The sequence below is a fragment of the Netta rufina genome (assembly GCF_964035555.1).
Source record: "Netta rufina genome assembly, chromosome: 5".
In the NCBI taxonomy this organism is placed as follows: Eukaryota; Metazoa; Chordata; class Aves; order Anseriformes; family Anatidae; genus Netta; species Netta rufina.
Window position 1 is genome coordinate 19,661,593 of NC_140128.1, and position 24,674 is coordinate 19,686,266.

Below are 24,674 nucleotides of genomic sequence, written 5' to 3' on the forward strand. Positions count from 1 at the left end.
ACCTCAGAGTCCTGACAGAGGAGATACTAATATCCCTGTTAATTATTCACAGCAGTCACATACACTACAGAAGCAAAGATTTCTGTAGAAATAATCCATGTGCTGAGAAAGACCTCACAGAAAAAAAAATATATCAAAATCTAGATGATTAAAAAAGATCGCTATCACGTTACTGATAAGAAACCTGAAGCACAGAGAGATTAATTGACTTTTCCTGAAGCATTTCAGGAAAGAACAAGATGGATCTAGCCTCTTCAGTCCCAGAAGCCAGTGAGGTTCAAGCAAAAGCTATTGCAAAATATTAAAAAGCAAAATATCACAAAGCAAACAGGTTTTAAAAAGTGGTATGAAGCAGAAGATTTGACTAAGATGTCAAAAAGGCTAGCTCAAGAGAAACTGAGAGACTTGCTCAAGAAAAAAAGCTTTCTACTGAATACATTTAGGGTTGGTTCCGGAAAAAAAAATACTATTAAAGGACTCAAATAGGCAGTGGGGTGTGGCAGCCAGCGTTACAGACTGAAGAGACAATTTTCACATCTGGTTATTTCATTACTGTAACACGATCCCCCATCTCGGACATTTTCTTGTATTTTGGCACAAGCCACCCCTGGGAACTCGTAGACTGTTAAACCCTAACGGGCTGTTTAGTCGACTAAAATAAAAGTAAGCTATGTGCAGCAGTGCAAAAATCTGCCACCAAGACTCGAACAATGTTTTTTTCAGCTCCACAGGTTCTGCCCTCTTTTAAGTTTTCTGTTAGATACATAAATGTTCTGCAGTGATAAAAAATCATTGACTGATTTTTTTTTGTTTGGCTTGTTTTTTTGTGTTCCAATTCCTTGCATACAGACTGGAAACTAGAAGATTAAAATACAGAGAGAAAAGTGTAAAAGAAGAATGACAAAATAAGAGTCCAATACTAACACAAGAACATATTTCTAATTTTCTTAATTTTAACCCTCATGGCATCTTTCCTGAGAGCAAGGACACAATTCGTTCTTATATGAATATAAAGATACCCTACAATACCAACATGATTAACTTTAAATACTGATATGTAATGTATGACCAATACATTCCTCATTCTGAACTGTGTTCCTACTATATAATTTAAATTCTAAATAGAGTCACCCACTGTGCTGGTGACCACAGTGCTGGTCTGAATATCTGAGAATACAGAATGGCTAGTAATGCTCTCCTGTTTTCGACTCCTTTTCACTAGCCTTTTGCTATGTGGCTTTGAAATTAGCAACCAGCAACAACGCACAAGTGTGAAACTATTCAACCATACTATCCCAGTGGAGCAAAAACTGAATAAAGAATTGAAAGAAATCAAAGTGTAAGGTAGGTGCTTCATACCATTTTCTTTGAAACAAAACAAAACCAAACTTATTTAAAACAAACAAAAACAGCACTTAAATCAAAGTAGTACCAAGAATGTGTTCATGAAAATTAGTTTGGTCCACCAACACAACGAGCATTCTTGTGGTAAAGTCTAATTACTCTCTAAGATGAATCTTCTGCAAACACCTACCTCAGAGCTGCTATATTTAGGTCCAGAGACTGCAATTCTCAGATTACTAACTGCACTGCTGAATAAAAGTGATACATGCACATTCAACAGCATTGCCTTAAGTAATACACTTCACAAGTAGAGTAGTAATGAAGATATCTCTCTGAGCTGCCTTAGTATAGCAGGTGACATTTATATAACTAATTAGGACTAATGAGAAAGCAGGCAGGTTGCTGGTTTAATTATACTCCAGAAGCTACAATACGTATATTAATTGCACTTGTTGTTTATATTGCAATGTATTCTTCAGGCAACACCTTGTATACTGTTTTTCTGTTGTTAGCAAAAAATCATCCTGTCTTGACTTGCTAAGCCTCCTGGAGTATGACCTACTGCAAAATATACGCAGAAGAAAGGACTGACAAATGCTGGCTTTGGCATCAGGGAACCTGTGTGTTTTGATGACATTACAGTACAGAACAGGCATGTGAACTCAGGCTGCACTCTTCCAGCAACAGCAACCTGATATGTAAATTAAGCAGGCTATTTAATTCACTTAAGTTGTGTTTGATCAAGTTACATCACCTTGATGTTACTCCCATGTATGTTCTAAGCGTGCCTTTTTGCACGTTTCTGGGGGGAAACGGACAATATAGCTGGAGATTAGACTGCAGCAGCTGCAGACAAACCCGAGCTAGCTGCAGTCTAGCTACCTGAGATTACAACCTCACAAAAAGAGGCATCAGCATAAGGTTTAACATGAATTCACTGCTGGATGTATTTCTGATTCCTGGAGAGGCTGTCTCGCCTTGTGCTGTTGCATGTCCTCGGTGAAGCTTGTTAATACCAGCTCAATTAAAGGCAGCTTGGGCAGAAACACGTGCTGGAGCCGTGCCTGCAGCCTCAGTGCCGGCCTGCCCCAGATCCTGCCAGCGCCTGCCGATGGACGTCTTCTGCCTTTGCCTCTTGCAAAGAAACATTGACAAATAGAACAGAAGGAAACAGATAAGGCAACCCTGTATGAAAAGTAACATATGCCTATTTCCGAACCTTTAGCAGAGCTTTTCCTTGATAAAATGCTTTCTGCCGAGCAGCAAGAGAGTCTTCTGCAGTCCCCTCGCAGCAGAAACCAGCTGCCTCACCAAAGGGAAGCAGCGGTCTCCAGACACATAATCAACTTAGACTGGCTGCCAGAAGGCAACAATTGAATAAGTACCAGGGAACAGCATTGTGGGTAACTTGATTTGTAGCTATTAAAATCACTTAGAAATAAGAGAACTATGTAGTGTCTTAAATGACTATATCCCACCATTACTTTCAACAGGGATTTCTATGAGCTGGTCATGAAAACGGTCCCAGATCTGTCAGCAATCAAAACTGAAGGGATAAGCTAATAAAAAGGAAACAGCCCATCTGTTTGAGTACAAGCTGAAGCCTACATGCAGTTAGAGAACACAGAAGTAAATCCAAATTCCACAAAGCTGGATATATGACTTGCCAGGGAGGTTCAATGTTGTGCCTGTCACTCAGCAAGGTGCACCGAAAACAAATAGCTAGAGATTTCAGCAATTGCCCCCAGCCCCACTAAGACTCAATTTCAAGTTCTGGCATGAAGTCTTTCATTATTCTAATACTGAACACATGAGAACATTTTCACATTAGTCTTTTAGGGTTTCAGCCCACACCCTGTCCCTAAGAAACATAACTGTTCCTTCCTGCTATGTCACACCACTGGGGAAAGGCTGTCCTGGCAAATTGGGAAAGGTTGACAAGATTACACTGTAAAGCTCATCACATCTCATGAGTGGAATGCTTATAAGAAAAGCAACAAGTTTTAAATCACTCTGGAAATTTTGCTAAGGAGATGCAGACCCTCGATGCTTGGGATACAGTCTGTGCATCACCAAGAAGTTTAAAACATTTCTTGAGTGAAAATTTCTGTGTAAATTTGGGATTCAAGAGCTACGAGGTTCCATGGAGTTACGTGCATTCTAGTAACTGGATCAATGTCCAGGTGGAGATCAGTGATGAGTGGTGCTCCTCGTAGGTCAATATTGGGACCAGCACTGTTCAACATCTTTGCTGGTGACATGGACCGTGGGATGGAGCGCACCCTTTGCAAATTTGCTGATGACACCAAGCTGTGTGGGGTGGTGACACGCTGGAGGGAAGGGACGTGGAGCAATCCCAAGCACAAATACAGGCTGGGGGGGAGAATGGATTGAGAGCAGCCCTGAGAAGAACCTGGGGGTGGTGGTTGGTGAGAAGCTCAACATAAGCCAGCTAAAAGAGGGTATGTTTAGATTAGATATAAGGAAGAAATTATTTACTATAATGGTGGTGAGGCAGTGGAAGAGGTTGCCCAGAAAAGTTGTGGAGAAACTGCAAACCGGAAACCACTGGAAGCATTAAGTGACAAACTTTCTGCCCTAGCCATCTGGTGGCATTTTCAAAGAGACTTTCACAGGAGGGAAAGTCAGTAATGCACATAAAGACAAACAAACACACAGGATAGTGTTGATGTTTTGTTATTCTCACAAGCAGTGGGGACCCAGAGCTGCCTTTTATTTTTCTTTATAGCCTCCAAAGTCCAACTCCTGGTGCAAACAGTTGGACATAAGATGGAAATTGTTTGCAACATGGGAATAGTGCTCTGTATTCTGTAGAAGTTGCAAAAACCTATCCAAAGGAGCAGAAAGAAAGGGAATTATTCCAGTAATGGAAAGGAAAGGGAAGTATGGAGGACACATGAAAAAGAGAGATCAGAGACGTGTAAATTATATCCATATTTTTTTGTTCTTCTTCTATAGTAATACTTCAGAAAATCTACAAGATTGAGCGTGGTATGTTTTGTGAGCACATAAGGAGTAAGAGGCGGTAAGGTAAAAGTTCAAAAGAAGAAATGGAGGGGACTACATATTTAAGATAATCCCATGACAGAAGTCACAGATAAGGTAAGACATTTTGCTAGCTTGTAACATCTGATGTAAAATGACATAGGAATGGGAGCACCACTTTGGAGCACTAGTAGAAAGCACATAATAAGATTTTCTTATCAACTGGAGGAAACATGACTCGACTGATCATGAACTCCAAAAGAAACAGATGTAATTTACCTTAAATTACCAACTACTTATCATAAAGAGACCTATCTGCAATATAAACTGAATAACCAATATAAAGTGGCATGTACAATGCAAGACATACCCACGCCCCTCTACCCCCCCACCCCCCATTGCACTTGCTTTCTCCATTCTTCATAAATTGTCATCAAAACGCCCATGAAAGCTGTTCAGCTGTTACATTATAGTCACTTGCATACCTTGGTGGTCTGCATGGGAAAATGAACTGCTTGTCTGAAAATACCAGCACCCACTTTCAGGGGTGTGACTCCATTTGGCACAAAATATTACCCTGCAGTAGTTACTCTGCTTCAGTGTAGCTGAAGATGGACTTGACTGTGATGAAAGCCTACACGTTGCTGACAGAAATGACTGCCAGTACTGGAAAAATCTTTCATATACTCAGTGTTAACTCTGCTATAGAAGGAATTCCTTCAGTACTTTCTTACTTCTCCAGTGCAGAGATGATGACACAGAGACAAATCACAAGCATTAGGGCCTCCTGGGGCTCATCAGATGATGTATCTAGAGGAGCTTCCTCAGGCACAATTGCCAGCACAGCTTGATGAGGCAGTGCAGGAAGCAAACATAGGCTGCTGCAAATATTAGCAGCCTGATACTACTAGCGATATCTCAGCCACAGGGGAATCTTCCAGTGGAGACAAACTGAACTTTGGCTATTCTGTCTCGCTAGAGTAGCATCAAGTACCCTAGGGGACAAGGTAATCAGTAAATGCTCATTTAAGGCTTAGAGGCATGTCATTTGTGAGGAATTTGTTCAAATTAATTGGCATTAGACAGAAGTGGTGTCACTCATCCCATTGCTGTAGCGTTCAGTCCTATGTAGTGCCTCACACAAGGAAACAGTGATCAAGTGAGATCAAGGGAGATCAAGAACTCCCTAGCAGGACAGTACTTCACCCTAGCTGCTGATTTCTGAGTCCCCAGTCCTGCTAAGATACAATAAAGGAAAATTTGAGAAAGTAAGCAGAGGATAAATCGTTTTCTTACCGAAGTTCCCCAAGCTGTTCTCTCTTGTATCTACTTGCATCTCTAGGGCCTTCACTTGCTGCAGATCATCTATCCCTGTCAAAGCTTTCTGTAAAGATAAGCAGAGATATATGTGTATTCTCATGAAAGAAAAACAGATACAGGAGGAAAAAGGTGTACAAAGGCTTTCAAGCTGTGCTGTGTCAGCATGTGCTCCACGTCAAAATGCCTAGACGTGATCACATCAAAATAAATTTAGCATTCAAAGATCTTTCTTTCTAGTAGCTCTGAATTATTCCAATTTCATATAAATTCTACATTGCTCACAGAATCCAGGCTGAGCATTATATTCAAGCTGCAAAACAAAAGACCTACATGCCAATTAAATTAATTTGAACTACATGTTCATACTTTAAAACTTGTGTAAATTTGTAAAAACTTGTAAATCTTGTACAAATCCTCAGCAGATAAGAAATGTTATCATAGTGTCACCTCTAATCAAAAAGGTGCTAGATAGTAAAACTCTGTAAAAGGCTAAGTAATGTGTTTTGATCAGAAACTATCATAAGAGAACACAATTTTAGCTCAAGATGGTCTTAAAAGGTTTGCTTTTCTGGTAGAACACAACAGTAATTACAAGAATTACAAATTTCTTTTAAGAGAGTTAGGCAATGTCAATGGAAGCCTCCAAAACCTTTTGTTTTTGCAAAACCTTCATGATATGGTCAACTGCTGCAGTAAGCAAGGGTGTGTGTGAATCCAACTCACTATCACAGGTTCTTTCCCTAAATATCCTGAAGTTGGCATTGACACATACATTCAGATTTTGCTCTGTACTTAATATAGGGTCAGTTGAGACTACCTGTTTGCTAGCTTAATCACAACAAATGATAGAGAGAGCCTTGAACCAAAATCCTGGCATGCCACTTTCCAAAGGAAAAGCCTGAGAGAGCCCACTCAGTAATGTGACCTACTTGGCAAAGGTAAGCATGACGACAGAAACGAGCAGAAATTATTCACAAATGAGAGAGGGAAGCTCTAGGGCAGCCAGTGAAAACTGCAGTGAAGTCCTATGGTCCCAGGCTGCAATTCCACAAGCAGTTGAAACCCTCTCATGTGTTACCACTGCCAGAAGATTGCTCTCATCCCCCGTTCCCTCCTTTCTTCCCCACTACTTGTCCCACTACTTCATTTGCATCAGCTTTGGGTGCTCAGTGAATCCTTCTTGAGCCAATTTAATTAAATAGGCCAGGAGGGAACTCTGCCCCTTTTTCCTGATGGGTTACTGGTTCATGGAAGGATCTGAAATACTCCAGAGGGATGAGAACAAGGCTTTAGGTCACTGTGACTGCCTGAAAGAGCTGAGGCTACAGATAGTGATACAGCTGCTAGATTTTCACCTTTCTGTGCCAGAAGAGTTAGGACTTACAGCTAAAAAAGTCTGCTTCAAAGAAATGGCTGATTTTGTTGAGTTTCTCCTCAGCATTACAACCAAGAACACAGGTGGCAAGACGTATTGTCACCTGCCTTTTGCCACTCTGTTGAATGACTTTGTTCCTTCACGTTAAATAATCTCTACCTATGGGAGATAATTTTTCTTACTATTAGAAAGTTACAACATACTTTAGCTTGTTTTCATCTGGAGACCAACACTAATAAGGGGGAAATGATTCATTAGAAGAGAATGTGTGTAGGACCACCTCTGTTTATGAGTTTGGGGAGGAAAAAATAACCGCAAGAACATGTAGTTCATTTTTGTAGGGAAAAAGGGCAGTTGCAACATTCCCGCTCATCAAGTAAAATTTGTATTGCTCACAAGTGACTGCAATTTCATTCACTCAAATGGCTCCACATCCCCTAACAAACAAAGGACCAAAACAGTCTGAGTGGAGCTGAGATGACAGTTTAGAAGGGCATGGTTTCCTGAAACAGCTGAGCAGCCCTCTTTGAAAACCTGGCTCCCTCTGTGAGGCCTTGAATTGGACTCCTGAGAAACAGAATTATCCAAAATCTTTGTTTGCTTCTGAATCACCTTTAAAACATTGTGTTTAAAATTATTTTTAATATGAATTTTTACACTGTGATTTTAAGCAGGCTGAGCCTAAGAAAGTTTCTGGACTTTCTTGCCACCACACTAGAGCATAAGAAACAAAGCTCTAAGGCGAAAACTTGACAGAGCTCAGTGGCATCCCGAAATTTACTTTCTATCCCCAGGTGTGGTCCCCAGAAGAACTGTTTTTCTTCTTCCAAAGCAGCAAGCTTACCAGCTACAGACAGTTTTCTCCCCCAAGTAAACACAAGTTCCTTCACTGCAAGCCGTACTTTGCAACAATTCTTTTCAGCAGATGACAGTTTGTCATTTAGCATGACAGCACATGAGAAATGAGAGCTAGCTGACATCCTGGTACACAACCATGCACTCGAATTGCTGAAGTTAGATGCAAACTTATTGTCATTAAAGCCAACTCCTTAAAAAACACCTCCCTCATCCCCATCAAAGTAGCCTGAGTACCTGCTTTCCTGAAAGACAGAACAGAAAGAGGTCTCAGAACACGTAATAAGCTTTGGGTCATATACTTTGTCAGTACAGTAGCAGAAGGCCCTGGCACCATGAGGGGCATTTGCTTTTCTCCTTTGCTCTCTGCAAGTTCCCTTTGTGCCGTCCTTCCCCCTGCAATATCCTACACAGCCTCCTTTCACAGCTCTGACCACAAGAGATACAGCTCTGCTCCTTGTCCTCCTCTTTCAAAATTGAAGAATAAAAGCTGTGTAAGATTATATTCTCTTCTACATTTCCATCTTCTTTTGCTTTGTATTAGGAACTACCGTCTTTTTTCTCCTTTTCCTCTTCCAGATCCACTCTTTATTTGTACTTTCCCCCCCTGGCTGAGAGAGGAGTCCCTTAGTGCATCAATATTTAGTGCTGCAACAAGCAGAGCTGCTGCTCCAACGCTGTAAAAGGTTATTAGCTGCCACCAGCAGCCCTTTGAACTATTGATAGCTGCTTGAAGCATGTGTTAAGCAGATGCAACAGGCTCCACGTGTTCACAGCCTCCGCTTCCCTGGTCTGCTTTTCCAACCACCTCCGTGAAAAACACTGTCCTTCTGCCTGCTGATGCTGAGGAGATTCTCGAAAGAAAAAAAGAGGAAAGAAGAAAAGCTCTCAGGTTGAGGATATGAGCTCCCTTCAAGGCATGGCACTAGAAGCACAAGAACCCCAGGTGTGACTGCAAGCTGGTAGGCAAGCAGAAGGTCAGGGCAGCAGTTCAAGAGAAGGCTGAGTGGTGAGCAGCTCCTGGGGTGGGCAGTTAGGGCACTCCCACTCCCCAGACCCCTTTCTTGGCACGCTAGTGCAGCTGGACAGGTCTCAGATGTCATAGCTAAAATTCTGGCACTGGGAATGGAGGAGATTAAGGCAAGGACATGGAAACATTTAAAATAAAAAAATAATAAGGATCTCCTTTTTATACTGCTGTTTAATGTCAAAGCACGGGAACTTGCAGCAAAATCTAAAAGGAAGGATATTTGGGAGGAATTTTACTGCTATTAGGTTGTAAAAAAAATCCCAGCCAAACGCACTGACAAGGATGAGCCGCTTGGACAGAGAGATGTCTGGCACCATGTGAGTAAAAGTGGTGCAAAGGCACTGAGCAGCTCTTCACTCCTAGGACTGTGCCAGGTCTAGGACAAGCTCCTGCCCTAATTCAGAAGTGTCCTACTGTGGCTTCAAGTCCTGACCGCCTGCCCAAAGCTCCACGGGCTGTTTTGACAGCCAGCGACAGAAGGTTTCCCTGCCTGTGCTGCAGGAATGCTTACAGACATGAAGGCGCTGTGCCATCTAGGGATTTCTTGTGTTGTTTACAGCTGCAGCAAGGGACCGAGGATCTACTCTAGGCAGAGAACTGGATACATGCAGAGTTATTTTACAGCAGAAAAATGCCTGGAAAAAATGAATTATAATTTCAGGTTGATTGCTCGAGTCCAGAGAGAGTTCTGCCTGCCACCTGCCTACTAAGGTGAGCATAGGTTAGAAGGAGAAGGCAGGTGCTTTCTGAAGAATCAAATACCAAAATCTTTCTTGTGGCCTGACAACTTGATTCTGTGCAGCGAGTGTTACACTCCACCCTAAAATTGCTTATTTGAAAGGATGAATTTCCACGGCAAAGCAATGCACAATTCTTCAAAGACTAAATGAGAAGCGAAACAAAGATGGACAAAGTTCACTTTACATTTCTGTACCTCCTTCAAAATAGGAGGAAAACTCTTTTCCATGAGATCATGCAAAAGCTATTGGTAAATAATTTTGCCAGTATTTTATGAAGCAACTCCTTAACTGCTCACAAACCTTTCTCATTGTGCAAAATGTCTGGCCAATATCTAACTGGAGAGCATGTTTGGAAAGCTTTTCTTCTGACTGACAAGAAAAGACATAAGTATTCTGTGAAAAACTGTAAGTGAAAAATGTTTCTGTGTTTGCAGAGCTTCCCAACTGGCAGAATAGGCACTTGGGGATGCAGGGAAATCCGGTTCAAGTCCCACTTGCACCTCTCTGTAAATTCCTTAATTGGCAAATAATATCTGTTCAATTAAAGCTGGTGTATACAGCTGATTTCTTCGCTCTTCCCCAGATTTTTCACATACTCCAAGAAAAGTAGATATGTTGCTGAAGAGCATGTTGCGTGCAGCTGTCAGAGAAGCATTTCCAGCTGTGCGTTTATTTTGCTGATCTTGGTTAATTTGGCTAGCACAGGAATTCCTGAGTGGTGAGCTTATTTTCTTTTAATACTACACCTGTATGCAAATACTAGATTCATGTCGATTCATGCATTCACTGCTTTTACAAGGATTTTATTTCTAATTCCCAATCCAAGTATAATCTCTTCCTGCACAAAAAATAAAATAAATAAATGTTGCTACAAGTACAACAACGTATTTCTTCTGAGAAGAAAATTACTAGGCCATTAATGAGGTTTTAAGTATTTCCAAGTCAAGAGATTTTCAATGAAAGGGAACAGAACTTCTCTGTGGTCCTACATATAATCTTCCTTTAGAAATGGTTACATGTTGCAGATGCCTGTAATTACAATATTTAGCTTTATTTCACTGCTTTCTGCATATACATACAAGGACACACTTTTCCCAGCTCAGATGAAGAGATTAGCCTGGCATGCGGTCTGTGATGAACTTCTTGGGAATCTTCTTGGCTAGTACAAAAAGGGTAGATGAGGATAATAATTGTGAAGTTTAATTGTTGATGGATGGATCAATAAAGATGTCTTTGCTCCCATACTGAAGCCCCCAAGTCATGGAAATGGTTCTGTGTTCTCAAGGGACAAGATCCCTGCCTTGTCCTGCCATCAACAGTCCAGCTCCTGACCCATGCTGGGAGTTCACAGTACTGACACCTTTTTTTTTTTAAACCACCATTAAGGGTCCGATGCTACAGGTTGCTAAGCGATCTCTGTCTAACTATCACAAACTTAAGAGGGGAGATACTCCTAACATCAATTTTTGCTACAAATTTGTTTAAGGATTTACTTTCCCCTCACATGGATATACCATACACTGATATTAATTCTTATTCCTATCTAGCAATTAGGTGCATAGCAAGTGGCTGCAACCATTATTTCAATGTAGTGTCACCACTCAGAAGCCAAGGCTCTGTTCTGTAATTTTGTCAGCTGAGCAGCTGTTACTATATGCAAATGAAAATCTGTTTGTTATAACAGGCATGCATATGTGTACGTAAAGACTGCTAATGTGATAATTTGGACATGAAACATGGGAATTTAAGTAGCAGGATGAGCACTCTCATGTACAAGCCTTCACTGTAGTAAAGGTAGTTAGGAAGGACATTCCAAACGAAAGCTCTGAAACTAAATGAGGCTTCATAGCTTCTTTCCTATTCACAATATTATGTTTACTACTACCTTGAGCAATCTGACCTAATTTTCAAACTAGCTGTGCTTGTAGTAGAAGGTTGAAGTAGAAGACCTCCAGAAGTCCCTTTGAAGCTTTTTTTTTTTTTTTTTTTTTTTTTTAAACGTTAGTTTTAAATGATTACCCAATTGTAAGGAAGGAGTCAGAAGATCCAAATTAAATCAGTTAGGTCCATCTTGTTGACTCCATGTAAGAAAAATTAGCAAAATTTTGCTCTTGCTCCCTTGATTCCAGTTTCTTCTCAAATTCATTTAGCTTACAACTGCGAGGAAAACTTTCTGCCAAGGAAAAAAAGGAAATGATTGAGTCATTTCAGTAAGAATCCAATCTGTTGTTCCAGGACCCTCCAGGATTTTCTTCTCCCCATGAGGATGAGTGCATACCATATGAAATACACCCTAACCTCCTGAGCAACAAAACTAAACACCACTTCCGAACACATGTTCCTAAGTTTAAAAAACATGATTAATTGGAGCAGGATCAATAAATAGCGAAATAAGAAGAACGTTCCCTTTGTTCTCTAAAGATCACATACAAACCATGACGATAAGACAAGTTCAGGAATGGAAGCGATTACTTTTGATAACGTGACAATATCTGGAAGATCATTTTACCCTGTAAGATGAGTTTAATCCAAGAAGTTGAATGCTTCTTGTGGAAGTCAGGAAAAGAGCCTTCCTTTGCAAAATACTGGGAACAGATAGGAGGGTTAATAGTTAAAAATCTGAGTCAAGACAGGTGAAACTCAGTTTCAGTTCCTCCATACTTAATGAGAAATCTATGCCACAACCTCAATAAAATTGAAAATTAATTGCAGTATATTCTCCATTAATAACCAGTTTTCAGAATAAAGGGAAAACGGGGAAAAATTTGCTCACCCTAGTATCACAGAGAATCACAGTGTTCTGTATCATATGATAATAACACAAGCACAGCACAAAGAAGAGGTAAAGAAGGGAGCTGGAAATATTAATAGCACATGCACAAATGGAAAAGCAAGAGCAACTATTGATATAGATGAAGATTAAACAGCACAACAGAAAATTGATATTGATACCAGCAGAAAGCATAAAAAAGAACAGCTAATGATACCAACCCTTGCATCAAATGACCTGTAGCTTGGATGAAGAGTATTCAAACACAAAAGGCCACAGTGTGACATCACAGCAGGAGAGGTACTAGCAAGCAAAAAGCTACAGAAGATGTTATTAACCTGACTAGAATATGGAATCACACAGAATTTGTGAACAAGTGTAAGATTGAAGCACAGTGAGTCTGCTGTGGAGAAGAGCAAAATGGGCAAGCTTTGGAGTAGTGGTCTGTCTCGTGTGCTTTGGCATTCAACACAGCAAAAAAGAAAGGAAAAAGCATTTTTATAAAGGAATCATTTAAGGCCAAGCTCTCCTCTGACGACTGGAAAAAAAGGTGAAGGAATACACACACCTTTTTGAAATTCCTTAGTAATTGAGACTGCTAGCGTAGAATAATAATTCCTTTAGTAAATGGAGACTGCTACTGCTATCCCTCTGGAAAAAGGACAAAATGAGTAAAATATGCAGGTACAGACAGGGCCTATGTCCTTATCTGAATGTGAAGTAATTTAACTTTAATGAGCATGTATTTTAAAAATCTATTAGCTCCTTCTTAGAGCACTTCAGTGAAAACAATCAATAACTTTAAAATATTCACAACTGAAAGACAACCAAGAAGATATTGTAAGTGTGTTGATTCAAGCAAAACATCCTTTCAAACCATTTGCTTATCAATGGCATGTGGTTCCTTTAAAAATACGCACGTGATTTTTTTTTTTCCAGATTGAAGTGTTTGAAAAGTATCTCTATTTTTACATTTGAAAGTGCAGAGGAAGTAAATTTATGGAAGCAGCAGTCTCAATTTGATCAACATAAAGGTCAAAGAATAGATAAATTGGAAATGTTATTAAAACAAGCTATAAACATTGTTAATGTTTCCTTGACAATGTCATATAATTTCTCCTCTCAACAGGAAGTATCCCGGCTATGCCAACACAAATGTCAGGTTCCAGGGCCAGGAGATAACTTTGTCCAGAAAAATTACTCGGACAGTATGCAGCCATTTAAAAGTCTTTGTAAGTGAATCCCTTACAAATGTTAATATGCACAATCTTAAAGTGGCAAGACCCGATTAAGTTCAAGAGGTAATTTATTACATGAATCGTAAAGATTTGCTTTCATTTACTAAGAAAAAGGCTAGAATTGGAGGAGAATTTAATGTCTGATCTGTATAAAAAACGAAACATGACAAAATAACAAACTGGGTAACACTGACTTAGCATGCTTTTCTACTTACAATTTACTGTGAACTAAAAGCTGCACAGCTCCAGAAAAGGAAAAAAAACACACTACCAACTAAAGAACTTTCTAAGGGTTTAATTCAGAGTTTATGGAAGTCAAAGGACAGCTGTTTTGGTTACTCTAATGGGCTTTGGTTCATGCCCTAAGAAAACAGACTAATCTGAGAACTTCCTATTGGATTTATACAGGGTATTGTAGGCCACAAACATATTACACTGGTCAAACTCCATGCCAAGTTTTAAAAAAAGACCAAGAAGTTGTCAGCAGTTGACATTGGCCAAAGGAAAGTGAATGGGATAGATCGTAAGGTCATAGGCTGTATTTTATTTCCAGAGAGTTTAAAATACATACTCTACAGAAAGTGATTTGCTTAGGAAAAGAGTTCGGTACCAAGAGAAGAGAGATTCTGAGAACAACTTCCTATCTAAGCTCCAGTGCAGAGTCAAAATTGTGATTGGCGAGTGTCTAGGAAGGCATGTAAGTAAACCTGCTGTTTGAGACATCAGCTGGAACACGGCCCCTGCAGGATGTGAATGCACAGAGGGTTATGGATGCAGTGAACACCACCCCAGTCTCTGGGAGCATCTGAAACACAGCCTTGACCCCATCCATGTTTCACAAATTTCTACACAGTTCTGCAGCATGGAAAGCTGCAGCTTCTCCCTTTTACCTTCTGCTCCTAGCTCTCCCTCCCTCTTGCAGGACCAAGCAAGGTTACAACTAAGCTTTTAGCTCCCAAAGGATTCCACCCTTAATTAGTCCTGAGCAAGTACATCACAACATACAAGATGATCTTCCTTTACTAGACATTTCCACACATAACTCTCATTCAACAAGCTGCATGCCAAAATAATTTTCCCCTTGTCAAAACGGAACACAGCTTTCAAATGCACTTTGAAACCTCACACTTTGATAAATATAGAAAATGTTTACAACACTTGCAGAATATTTTAATTGGCTTCTTAGCAGGACAGAGGATTTCACTAATTCAGAAAAAAAGTTGCCCTTTTAAAGTTACATTTTCAATCAGTAGAACAAGATTCATGTAAGAAGCTTTTTCTAATGCTAACATTGAAGGTACTTCAGACAGCATTAACAAGATCTGTTTTAAATTATAATTGTACTACCAATACTTTTCTTCACGCTGCTTCAAGAAAACTGGCAATAAAGACAGTAGCATTCACGCTGGGCATATTTTTATATGAAACAAGGAGAAAGGAGGACAAACATTTGATAAATTTCCATAAGACAGAACCTACTTTATGCAGAAGTCTGTCAAGTATGCGACAATCTGCAATCATCACAAGAGCTGCTGGAAGGTTATGTTAATAGAGCTCTTTATATGCCAGTTTCCTTTTTTCTCTTTAAATCATTGGATGTCTACTCACCAGTTTCCTGGGGGAAAGGTATTCATCCATAAGTAGCTCTCCACCACCCTTAATCAGCGGACGGGGATTTAGGTTACCTCGCCAACTCAAGTCAGTCACCCGGATTGCAGCTGAAGCCGGACGAGAAGCTCTGCCAGGATTCCTCTTCAGTTCCATCTTGATATGCTTTGAATATAAGGATAACAAATAGGCTGATTTTTGCCTGTATTTATTAGCAAAAATATTTATTTTTAGTAAACGCTATTTTGATTCTTGTCACAAGTTAGTGCCTATAGAGACAAAGGATTCTCTAATCAGAAACAACTCAATGCAATGCACCACATCAGATGTATTCTTCTTTTTCTTCACCCTCATGAGCTATCATAGCCCTGCCTTGTCCAGCCTATGACGAGCTTTTACAGCAAACTATCTTTTGCAGCTGTACAAGAAGCCAATGGCATACCTACAGCTTCCGATACCCATCCCCTCTTAGAAATGCCAGCAGCACACAGCAAAACTCTGCTGGGCTTCAGGCTGCAAATGTCAGCACCAGGAGACATCATTACTTCTCTCCAGCCCTGTGAGCTTTGCCCGTAGGCAGCACATATAGCAGCAGTGTACATTTCCTTGCCTAAGGTAAACATACATGCGCTGATACTGAGGTTGCTCAGGCCATGGCTACTGACTGCTAGTTCTGAAGGGAGCCTTGGAAAAAAAATAAAGTATAATTTAAACAGAGCTGTGTATGCCTTAAGTGAGGAATGAAATCCAGAGTTTGAAGACAAAACACTTCAAAAGTGTTTATTCTTCCTTTTCTGAATCTATTCCTTTTACAGAAATATTAACAATTAGCTTTGAACTAAGAGACTAAGCATATGTATACCAGCTCGAGTCAAAAAGCAGTCAGCTGTACCCAGACGGTACAAGCATTGCTATGATTTATACAGCTATTTACTATTACTTGGCAGCAAGGAAGCATCACAGCTGGAAACACTGCTGTATCAACAACAGGCTAGACTACAAAAAGCCTCCTCATTCGGCTAAGAGACACCTGCAGTTTCCCCCCCAATTCTCCACTGTGAGGCAATACCTTTTCTTAGTGCTGGAAAAGTAATTAAATAATCAAGCTAATTATAACTGGCTGATGAGGTTTCACTGGTGGCTGAGAGCTGAGAATTACCACCTTCTTTACTCAGAGGGTGGTGAGGCACTGGCACAGGTTGCCCAGAGAAGCTGTGGATGCCCCATCCGTGGAAGCATTCAAGGCCAGGCTGGATTGGGCTTTGGGCAACTTGGGCTGGTAGGGGTTGGAATTAGATGGTCTTCAAGGTCCCTTCCAATCCAAACCACCTTGTGATTCTCTGATGACTTTTCTCACTACTCATGTCCAGTCAAAAGCCTTCATCTCCACCCAGGCAAGAGAAATCCGAAAGACTCAGTAGTCAGAAAAAAGTAGTAGCCCTTATCTGAAGAAGAACAGCTAACAATCCCCTAAATCTCTCCCTGCAGTACCTCCCTGCATTAGGAAGAGAGGAACCAAAATATTCTTCCTCAGGAGTCACTGCATGTACCTGATAAGCATTCCCAAAGATGAAACTGGCCTCTTAAGTGTGCTACTTCTGAGCCATCACAAAGTTCGTTTCTCAAAGATATAAAAGGACACATTCTTCAGAGACAGACAACTTTTTTTCAATCTTTCTAATGGCTTATAAAATAAATAAACGAGCTGAGCAGTGGTGCATGCAGCTTCTAAAACCTCAGCATGCCCATAGTAGTACAACTACCACACTTCTTTCCATTAAGAGGAAAAAGTGATCTCACAATACCATGTTCCTTACTTTCTGGGGAAACAAAACCAAACCTATCAATTTCTAACACGTTTCTTCCTCTGAGGAATTCCATAGTTTCTGGGTTTCTTTCCTCTCTGTTCTTCAGAGTACATAGTTATGGTGTAGCCACCACACTGAGTTGTAACAGTCATCAGTTGTCCAAGGAGATTCTAAAAACTTACATGATATGAAGGCCTTGTGGTGTTGCCTTTATTTCCCTAAGAAAAATTAATTTTGCTCAATAACTGGCTTGGATTAGAATATCTGCCACACAAACGCTGCAATACTTTGACAATTATAAGAGACTTACATTGGATCATGTGTAATACTGTTGGTTCCTCCTAATTCAAGCAGTCATTATTATCCAGATAATCCTGTACATTACTGGAGCCAAATGGGTCAACAGTCAGAAATTACTGATGCAACATGAGTGCAAAACAGATGAGAAGAGCAAGATTGTGTAAATTTGGGCTGTAAAGAGTTAATACACTTGCATAAAACAAATTATTTTTCTCCTTCCTTCAGCCCATCGCTATTACACTTCAGCATGCCCTCCAATCTTTGAAATATGTGTTGATACAGCACTTACTTACGCGTTGACAAGCAGATCAATTTGTGGCCTAAGACCTGAAGTAACACTTCCAATTCTATACTTCCTGCTATCGATCCGCTGCTTGTAATTATTGTAACAATGGATTAGAAAGGAGAAAAGTATTTTCATCACAGATTGTCTGGGATGAAATTGAGGTACTGTCAGCAAACAAAGCTAATCTTTTGAACGTGCTTCCATCACTTCAAAACATCCTCAAAACAAGGGATAGGGAAAAGTTAAGATTGGTACCTCAACGTTATTTGATGCCTCAGGGGAACAGCTCACAAGGGCCTGCGTTGTTATTAAAGGGGTCTGAAAAGTCATGAACCTGAAGATGTACTCCCCAGAGAAGATGGCTGCGTTGGATATACTTTGGATATATATGAATGGTAGCGCAGAACATTCCTGCAAGACTCTGGGAGACCAAAAACAATGAAAGCTAACAGAACCTAACACAAACCTTCAGAGAAATAAACGGGAAAGCAAAGCAATGCCAATGAGTAGATGGAAGACTTGGGTAATAGCAGAAATTTGTAGGAAAAGGAGGGGGGCCTACCCTGCACGTGAACATTGAGAATAAAACAATGAAAGAAGACGGTGAATTAGTGTTTGCGAGATTTGCATCAGGGGTCTCGATTTCACAGGCTCTTATGCATTGATAACTAGGAGCAGATAATCAATGAGTGCAGGAGAAATGAATGACCAGTGAGCTGGAAGACCCCGGATCCAACAAGCAGCTTATCTGCCAGCTTCCTCCACCGCTGCCGCTCTCCCTCCTGCAGAGAGCACGATAACGCTAAGCTATTCAATTTACGGGTGCGTTGTGAAGCTCCACTAAAAACTGTATGACACTTTCAACATACATAGATTAGCCAAGCTAAGAGAAATTATTATTAAAATTAAATGAGCCTTGGAACAACATGTTATTAGAAATCCCTGCAGAATACTGTAATTTGCTAGAAAAATTTGGCAGAGAAGAGTTATTTGATGTTCTTAGGATCCAACAAACTGGTAAAACTCCAAGACTTAATTGTCTTCCTACAACATTTATCTAAGAGTCAATGATAGAATTGTGAATTCTTCATTAAATGTGTATTAACATGTGTTTCGAATACAGCAATTGCCAGAAATGTCTGACTCCGTATTATTGAAGTCTTCCTTAAAATCTGGGAAATACCCGGTGAATGATGTGACTAGGCATTATAATTTCTAATGCAGCCTTCAAGATATTACCTAAAGAGCTTGTCTAAACAATTAGGCTACTGTTGTTTAAAAACAAACAACAGTAATCAACCAAGATTTACCCTAGGAGAGATGTATAAATCTGTGCATTAAAGACGTTCTGGGAAATGAAATAAAAAGCAAAGTCCCCAAGGTCGAGGGAATATTCAGCATACTCAGTTTACCATTTGAAAGCCCCCAACATGATTGTTGTATGTTTCTGCTGCCTCTAGTAGCTCTGCAGGCATTGCATTGATGCCATCACATGAGCCACCCAGCCCTTTTGGAATACCGAGTCACCTGGAAACAGAAAACACATCAATCTTCAGCTAGCCTTCAGAGACACCAAGATTATCTCACAGCCCATATGATTTTAGGCAGGAGAACAGGAGCCCAGGAGAGTGGGTTTCTACCTCTCTTTTTTCTGCTGTGGTAGAGATGAAACACTTTCCTGGGCTTTCACAGATCCTCTTTCCCAGCTCCTAGCAAATTCCTATTGATTTCATTTCTTCTTGCCTAGCCCCAAACAAAGGAGGATAACATCCCCCACAGAAATGAATCTCTGCTCCCTTAAGCCAGTTTCTAAACCACCATCCTCTTCTGCTCTTTGGCTACCCATGGCTTCCTAAAGCTCCTCTCTACAGGGAGGAGCGTGTCATTTCAGGTAGGGTACCACAAGCTGTATGCCCTTATCTTTATGTCACCAGCCGAAAAACTCTCCAGAAGAAAAAACATCTCAGAGCCATTTTACCACCCCTTCACGACAGGAAACTCGCACTGCAGGCTTTAGTTTCTGCTGCCCTGTTTTTGTTTAATCCAGAACCAGAAGTTACAGCAGGGGCCATACTTACCGCAAAGGATTTGGTGTTCACTAAGGATTTGACAAAGGTCTGGGTTATAAGTCCTAAGGGAACTGTGAGTGTCCTTTTAAGTGTAATTTTGTGCAAGTGCACTACAGATAACCTCTTCTGGAAAATAACTGTTTGGGCAGCTGGAATTTGCTATGATGTCATCAGGAAACTACTGTTACAATAATCCACCCCTAATGGCAAAAACAGTTCCTGCTCCATTTATGCGATATAAAGCATTCTGCAACACAGCACTCTGCTTTAGCAGGTGCAACTTTAAAATGCTGGAAAATAAAACATCTGACTTGGTATTAATGGGAATCTTTTTTTTTTCTCATATATGAGTAGATGATATTGTTTTAATCATCTGATTTTGTTAAACAGAAGGAGGTAATGCCTACTTCAGCAATGCTGCTGTAATATTAAGTGATCACATAAACACTATAAAGTGTTCATAAACATTCCATTTATATGGCCCTTTTAAGAAACGTTTTTATGAGAATGCTGAAATATCAAGTACAATTCTCCTCCCATTCAACATCTTTCAAAATTCACCAACTTCAATGACATTGAATGACTCAAACGCTTAAAATGGTGGCTTTATTTAATCTTTCAGCCAGTTTGAGGCCTTGGTTCAAGCAACCAAACTTGCACATGAAGCAAACATATTGACCCTCCTTATTTATGGTGTTACAAGCTGTACAAGCACCCAGTGGTCCCTTGGTATTACATGTAAATCCTGCTCCAGAGCTGCCATGGCCATGGTGGGTAAGCCTCAGGATCTGCATCCCACTTAGTCCTCAGGAAAAGGTCTTGGGAGCTTCCTGGTCTTTGCGTTCTTCCATGCACAAAGCTGAGCTCAAACTGCGCTGTCATCCAAAGAAGCAGTGGCCCTAGAGAGGAAAGCCCACACTACAAACCCAGACTGGCTTTGAGACGACACTCTTGAGGTAAAAGGTGTTTCATATTCTTCCAAAACAGAGCAGTAATAAATAAAAAGGCAATGCATTTAAATGCCACCAGTTCTTCCTTTATATATCTACAGATTGCATCTATTAAAAAAGCTGGATAGGTAATACTTTCCCACATCCTGCCAAAGAGGTTGTAAGGTGATGAGAAATTTTTATCACGTGTGCTGGAAATGCCTCTAAATTAAATCACTCTGGAACCAGCTTGTCAAATGTTGTGATAGCAGGATAAAAAGCACATTGCTCTTTATTATATGTGCTGTTACGTGTCAAAGACACTCCCAAAGTCCATTCGATTGTTTTTAGTTTTAGAGCATTGTGGTAGGAAGGGATCAGCGGCAACATCTTACTGGTTACGAACATTCACTGATACCTGCTGTGGTGCAAGTGGTTATGCACTTTGAATGAACGTGGCTATGAACGCTGAACGAGCATGGATTACCTAAATCCTGGGCTGAAATTGCAAGATGCCCTGGATACATTTTTTCTTATAATTTTCTTTTGCAAGGAAATGTCTCAAGAGGCTCTTCTGCTTTCTGTCCTCACCCCTCTCCACAATCAGCATAAGAGGAGAAAAGCAAGGGGTAGGATGTGGAAACAGTAGGTTAAAAACAGACGTTGTGGAAAAACAGCACACCCAAGGTGCTGCCAGGAGGTCTCCTACGATTGTTTTCGGCAGTGGAGGAGACAAGAAGAACCCGTCACCATTTTACCTTTCATCAACACCTTAAATGTAACAGATATCATTGGAGACAAAAATTGGGGAAAATAATTATTTTTAAGCAATCCTTAACATTACAGTTTCAGCTTTGTTAAAGTAAATTATTCTTTTTAATTATTCCCAATGTACAGATATTAATTTGAACCATAGTACCAGCCTAAATGAAGGCTTTCATAAGAAAATGCTTAATATTTTTCTCTTTGGACCTTATTTCCAATATCCTATCTTATTTCAGAAGACAGAATGCACAGATACGTGCATCCTCTCAGAATGAATTAAGATTTGGTCTCAGGTTTAACACTCCATTGGTTATCCTAATATCCATCAGATATTCTGTAACCTTCAAAGGACAATAACCCAAGCAATTATTTTCTCTGAAATGTCAGCCACGTCATTTACCTTGCTAGCATTCAAAAGGACCAGTATTCTCACATAACAAGCAAATATTCAACAGTTACTTAAATTGCAGATACAAGGTATTTTACTGTAGTTGTGATGCTCTGAGGACATAACAAAGCAAGATTTTGTAGAAAGAGTATCTTTATTAAGAGCAATACGGTTAAGAAATCACAACCAGTTTTGGGGTACACAGGGCCATCTTGAAGTGTCAGGCAATTATCTGTGTGCTACATGCTCTCCAAGCTCCAAAAGGAAAAGCTAACTCAGCACTGTTGTTTTAAGGCCCTAATCCTGAAGATTTACATGAATAACTTTACACCTAGTGAAAAGCGAGTACCCAAGTAAAAATGTTCATCACCTACCTCACTTAAGACAGAAGTATTTGCTGGTATCATTTAAGGTATTAACAAAGGCTTTCCCACAAGGCCCCCAAAATAGGTATTTCTTCTTTACAACACCTCTACGACATGTGGTCTACAAGCAGGCTGACGGTCCCTGTTCTAATTAATCAGCCACGGCATGCTGAGGGAGTCTGGTTAACAAAAAGTCCCACGGGTAAAGGTAAAAGTTGCCCAGCTGTTTCTTGTTTAGTTTCTGATTTGACTAAGACAACTTAAAAACATGAATCCCAGCATACTGCTTCTGAGCTGGGCTGCAGAAAGGCAGCCAGACAACCCTCAGTGCCCAAGATCAGCACTGCACATCCTTCAGTCTGTATTCCAGTCTGAGTACATTAAAAGAAAAATTATCTTCAGGGATCTCTCCACTTAAGATGTTTAACATCTGGAAAAATAAACAATACTGTCTAAATACACAGGCTGCAATATATATTTAAAAAGTAAGAAGCAGCGTGACGAAAACATATTTTAAGGGGGAATAAAAAATAATCAAGATCTGAATGTGTGGCTTACAGCTAACTCATCATTCAAGCAACCATCTCATTGAATTAGTGCCAGCGGGTGAGGTCTTTGGATATATTCTATTAGCACAGAGTTAGGTATTTAATAAATACAGCTTTTGTCAGTGATTAAACGCATTTGCCAGCTGATTTGTCTTGATCCTACCATATTCTGCTGGTAGCCATGCTGTGCAAGTAGTTTGAAATTCACTCTCATCAGTTGCAGAGGATTAAAGCGCAAGTTTGTATGTCCCACAGAGAATTAAAATTTCACTGAAAAATATTATATACAAGGCAATGTCAGTGTTGCAAAGACAAGGGACAATATCAAGAAGGAAAGTGTTCCCTTGCATTGCAAACATACTTTTTGGTTTAGTGTTGCCCTAATTATCTTGTCCTGTTAAACAAAAAACCTTCTCACTCTGCATAAATGTTGCTTTTAGCCTAGCCCTACTGTCTTTGTCTGGGGCTTAATGCAAGAGACTTTAACATCAGTTGATCCTCTCCCACCTGAAGAAGCTGAGTGACCTGTACACTGGTGTCTCTCCAATGCATTCCCCATTTTCTCCTTTATGTCCAAAGCTCTTGTAGGCTCTCTACGTTCATTAGAATAAAACTGTCACAGTGCTGCTCTGTTTTCTGAGACACAAAGTAAAGAGATGCATCCACTACTGTCTCTCTGCACAGGTGAATGATGTACCAGGGAGGAGCAAAATACCAGATCAAGCTTACAACATCGCTGCTTGTTGTCAGGCTAGTCTGGCCCCTGGACCCAGGACTTAAGGTGACACTCTAAAGGTGCCAAGAAAAAAAACTGTTCTTGGTCTTCAAAGCGTTTTTATTATCCACCGTTTAGAAGCGTTCCCAGATTCCATCTCAGAAATGTACAATAAAAACAGACTTTTTTTTTTTTTCCAGCTACTGTTGCACTGCTTTTATGAGCCCTTTGAAATCCAAACTTCTATGCAGGATGAAAATGCATCACATATAGCATTTCTGAGTTTTAAAGTGCTCTGCTGCCCCTCAACAATATTCAGCCCGTTTTATTAGGTAATTAAACTGATTGAAGCAAGAGATTCCATGGCATGCGAAGCCATTCAAAGAGTCATTTTCAATGCTGGGATGTTTCCGATTTCCATGTGTTGCTCACATGGGGTATATTGAATGAGAGGAAACCAATTCTAATTTAACTCATAGGAAAAGACCAAGCAGTGCAAGACGGTGCAGGAGCTTATTTAGTAACACCCAGCCCTAAAATTTTAGCAAGAGCAGACAACTTACAGTGCAAAGGACTTTATAAAATCAATTTAGGCTACTAATTAGGTTGTGTTATAACTGTCATGCTGGGTCGAGGCAGAGGGCCAGCTAGCTACTCTAGGCAGAAACAGATGCTTAAAAAAATACTATCAGAAACAGAAGTAGTCCCAAGCAATCCTTCCTCTGACATATTGTCTTCATTTCTGGAAATCAGCTAGTTAGTAACATCCCGAGCCAAAAGGTGTATTGTGTTTGACAGCCAGGGAAAATAATTAGGGAAGCAGTTATTTGTCACGTCTTACGGCAAGCAGTCATCCAACGACTATGGATTAACAAAAAGCAGTTTTTAAAAAGGAAAAAAGGGTATTTTTGCACTGTATTTGTTTAGATTGTAGACGTTACTGTCATGGGTTGTTGTGAAGACTAAAATTATAAATGAAGTCACAAATGGTTAGACAAAATTATGGACAATCTATTCATCTATCCACACCATTCCTTAGTTTATACATTTTTTTGCATCTTTTTTCTAGCTGAAGAGTCTTACTTTATTTTGTCTCTTTTCCATTTCTCATCTTTGTTCTATTTCATGGAACCAATTTCAGTTCTGCCATTTACTTTCCAAGGTCAGAACTGCACATAAGATTCAAGATACAGGCACAGAGACAGGACATGAATT

General features: G+C 40.1%; 1 protein-coding gene across 1 annotated transcript in view; it reads right to left on the reverse strand.

Moving 5' to 3' along the window:
- The window catches only part of LRRC56 (leucine rich repeat containing 56), a gene marked incomplete at its 3' end in the record, with an annotated part of 46,022 nt that extends 30,577 nt beyond the window's left edge, over window positions 1-15,445 (reverse strand). The window contains exons 1-2 of the mRNA XM_084287271.1: window positions 15,287-15,445; window positions 5,647-5,734 (exon numbers count right to left, since the gene is read on the reverse strand). Of these exons, the coding sequence (XP_084143397.1) occupies window positions 5,647-5,734; window positions 15,287-15,442 (244 nt within the window). The 5' untranslated portion in view covers window positions 15,443-15,445. The remainder of the gene's footprint in view (window positions 1-5,646; window positions 5,735-15,286) is intronic.
- Window positions 15,446-24,674: the final 9,229 nt, after the last annotated feature.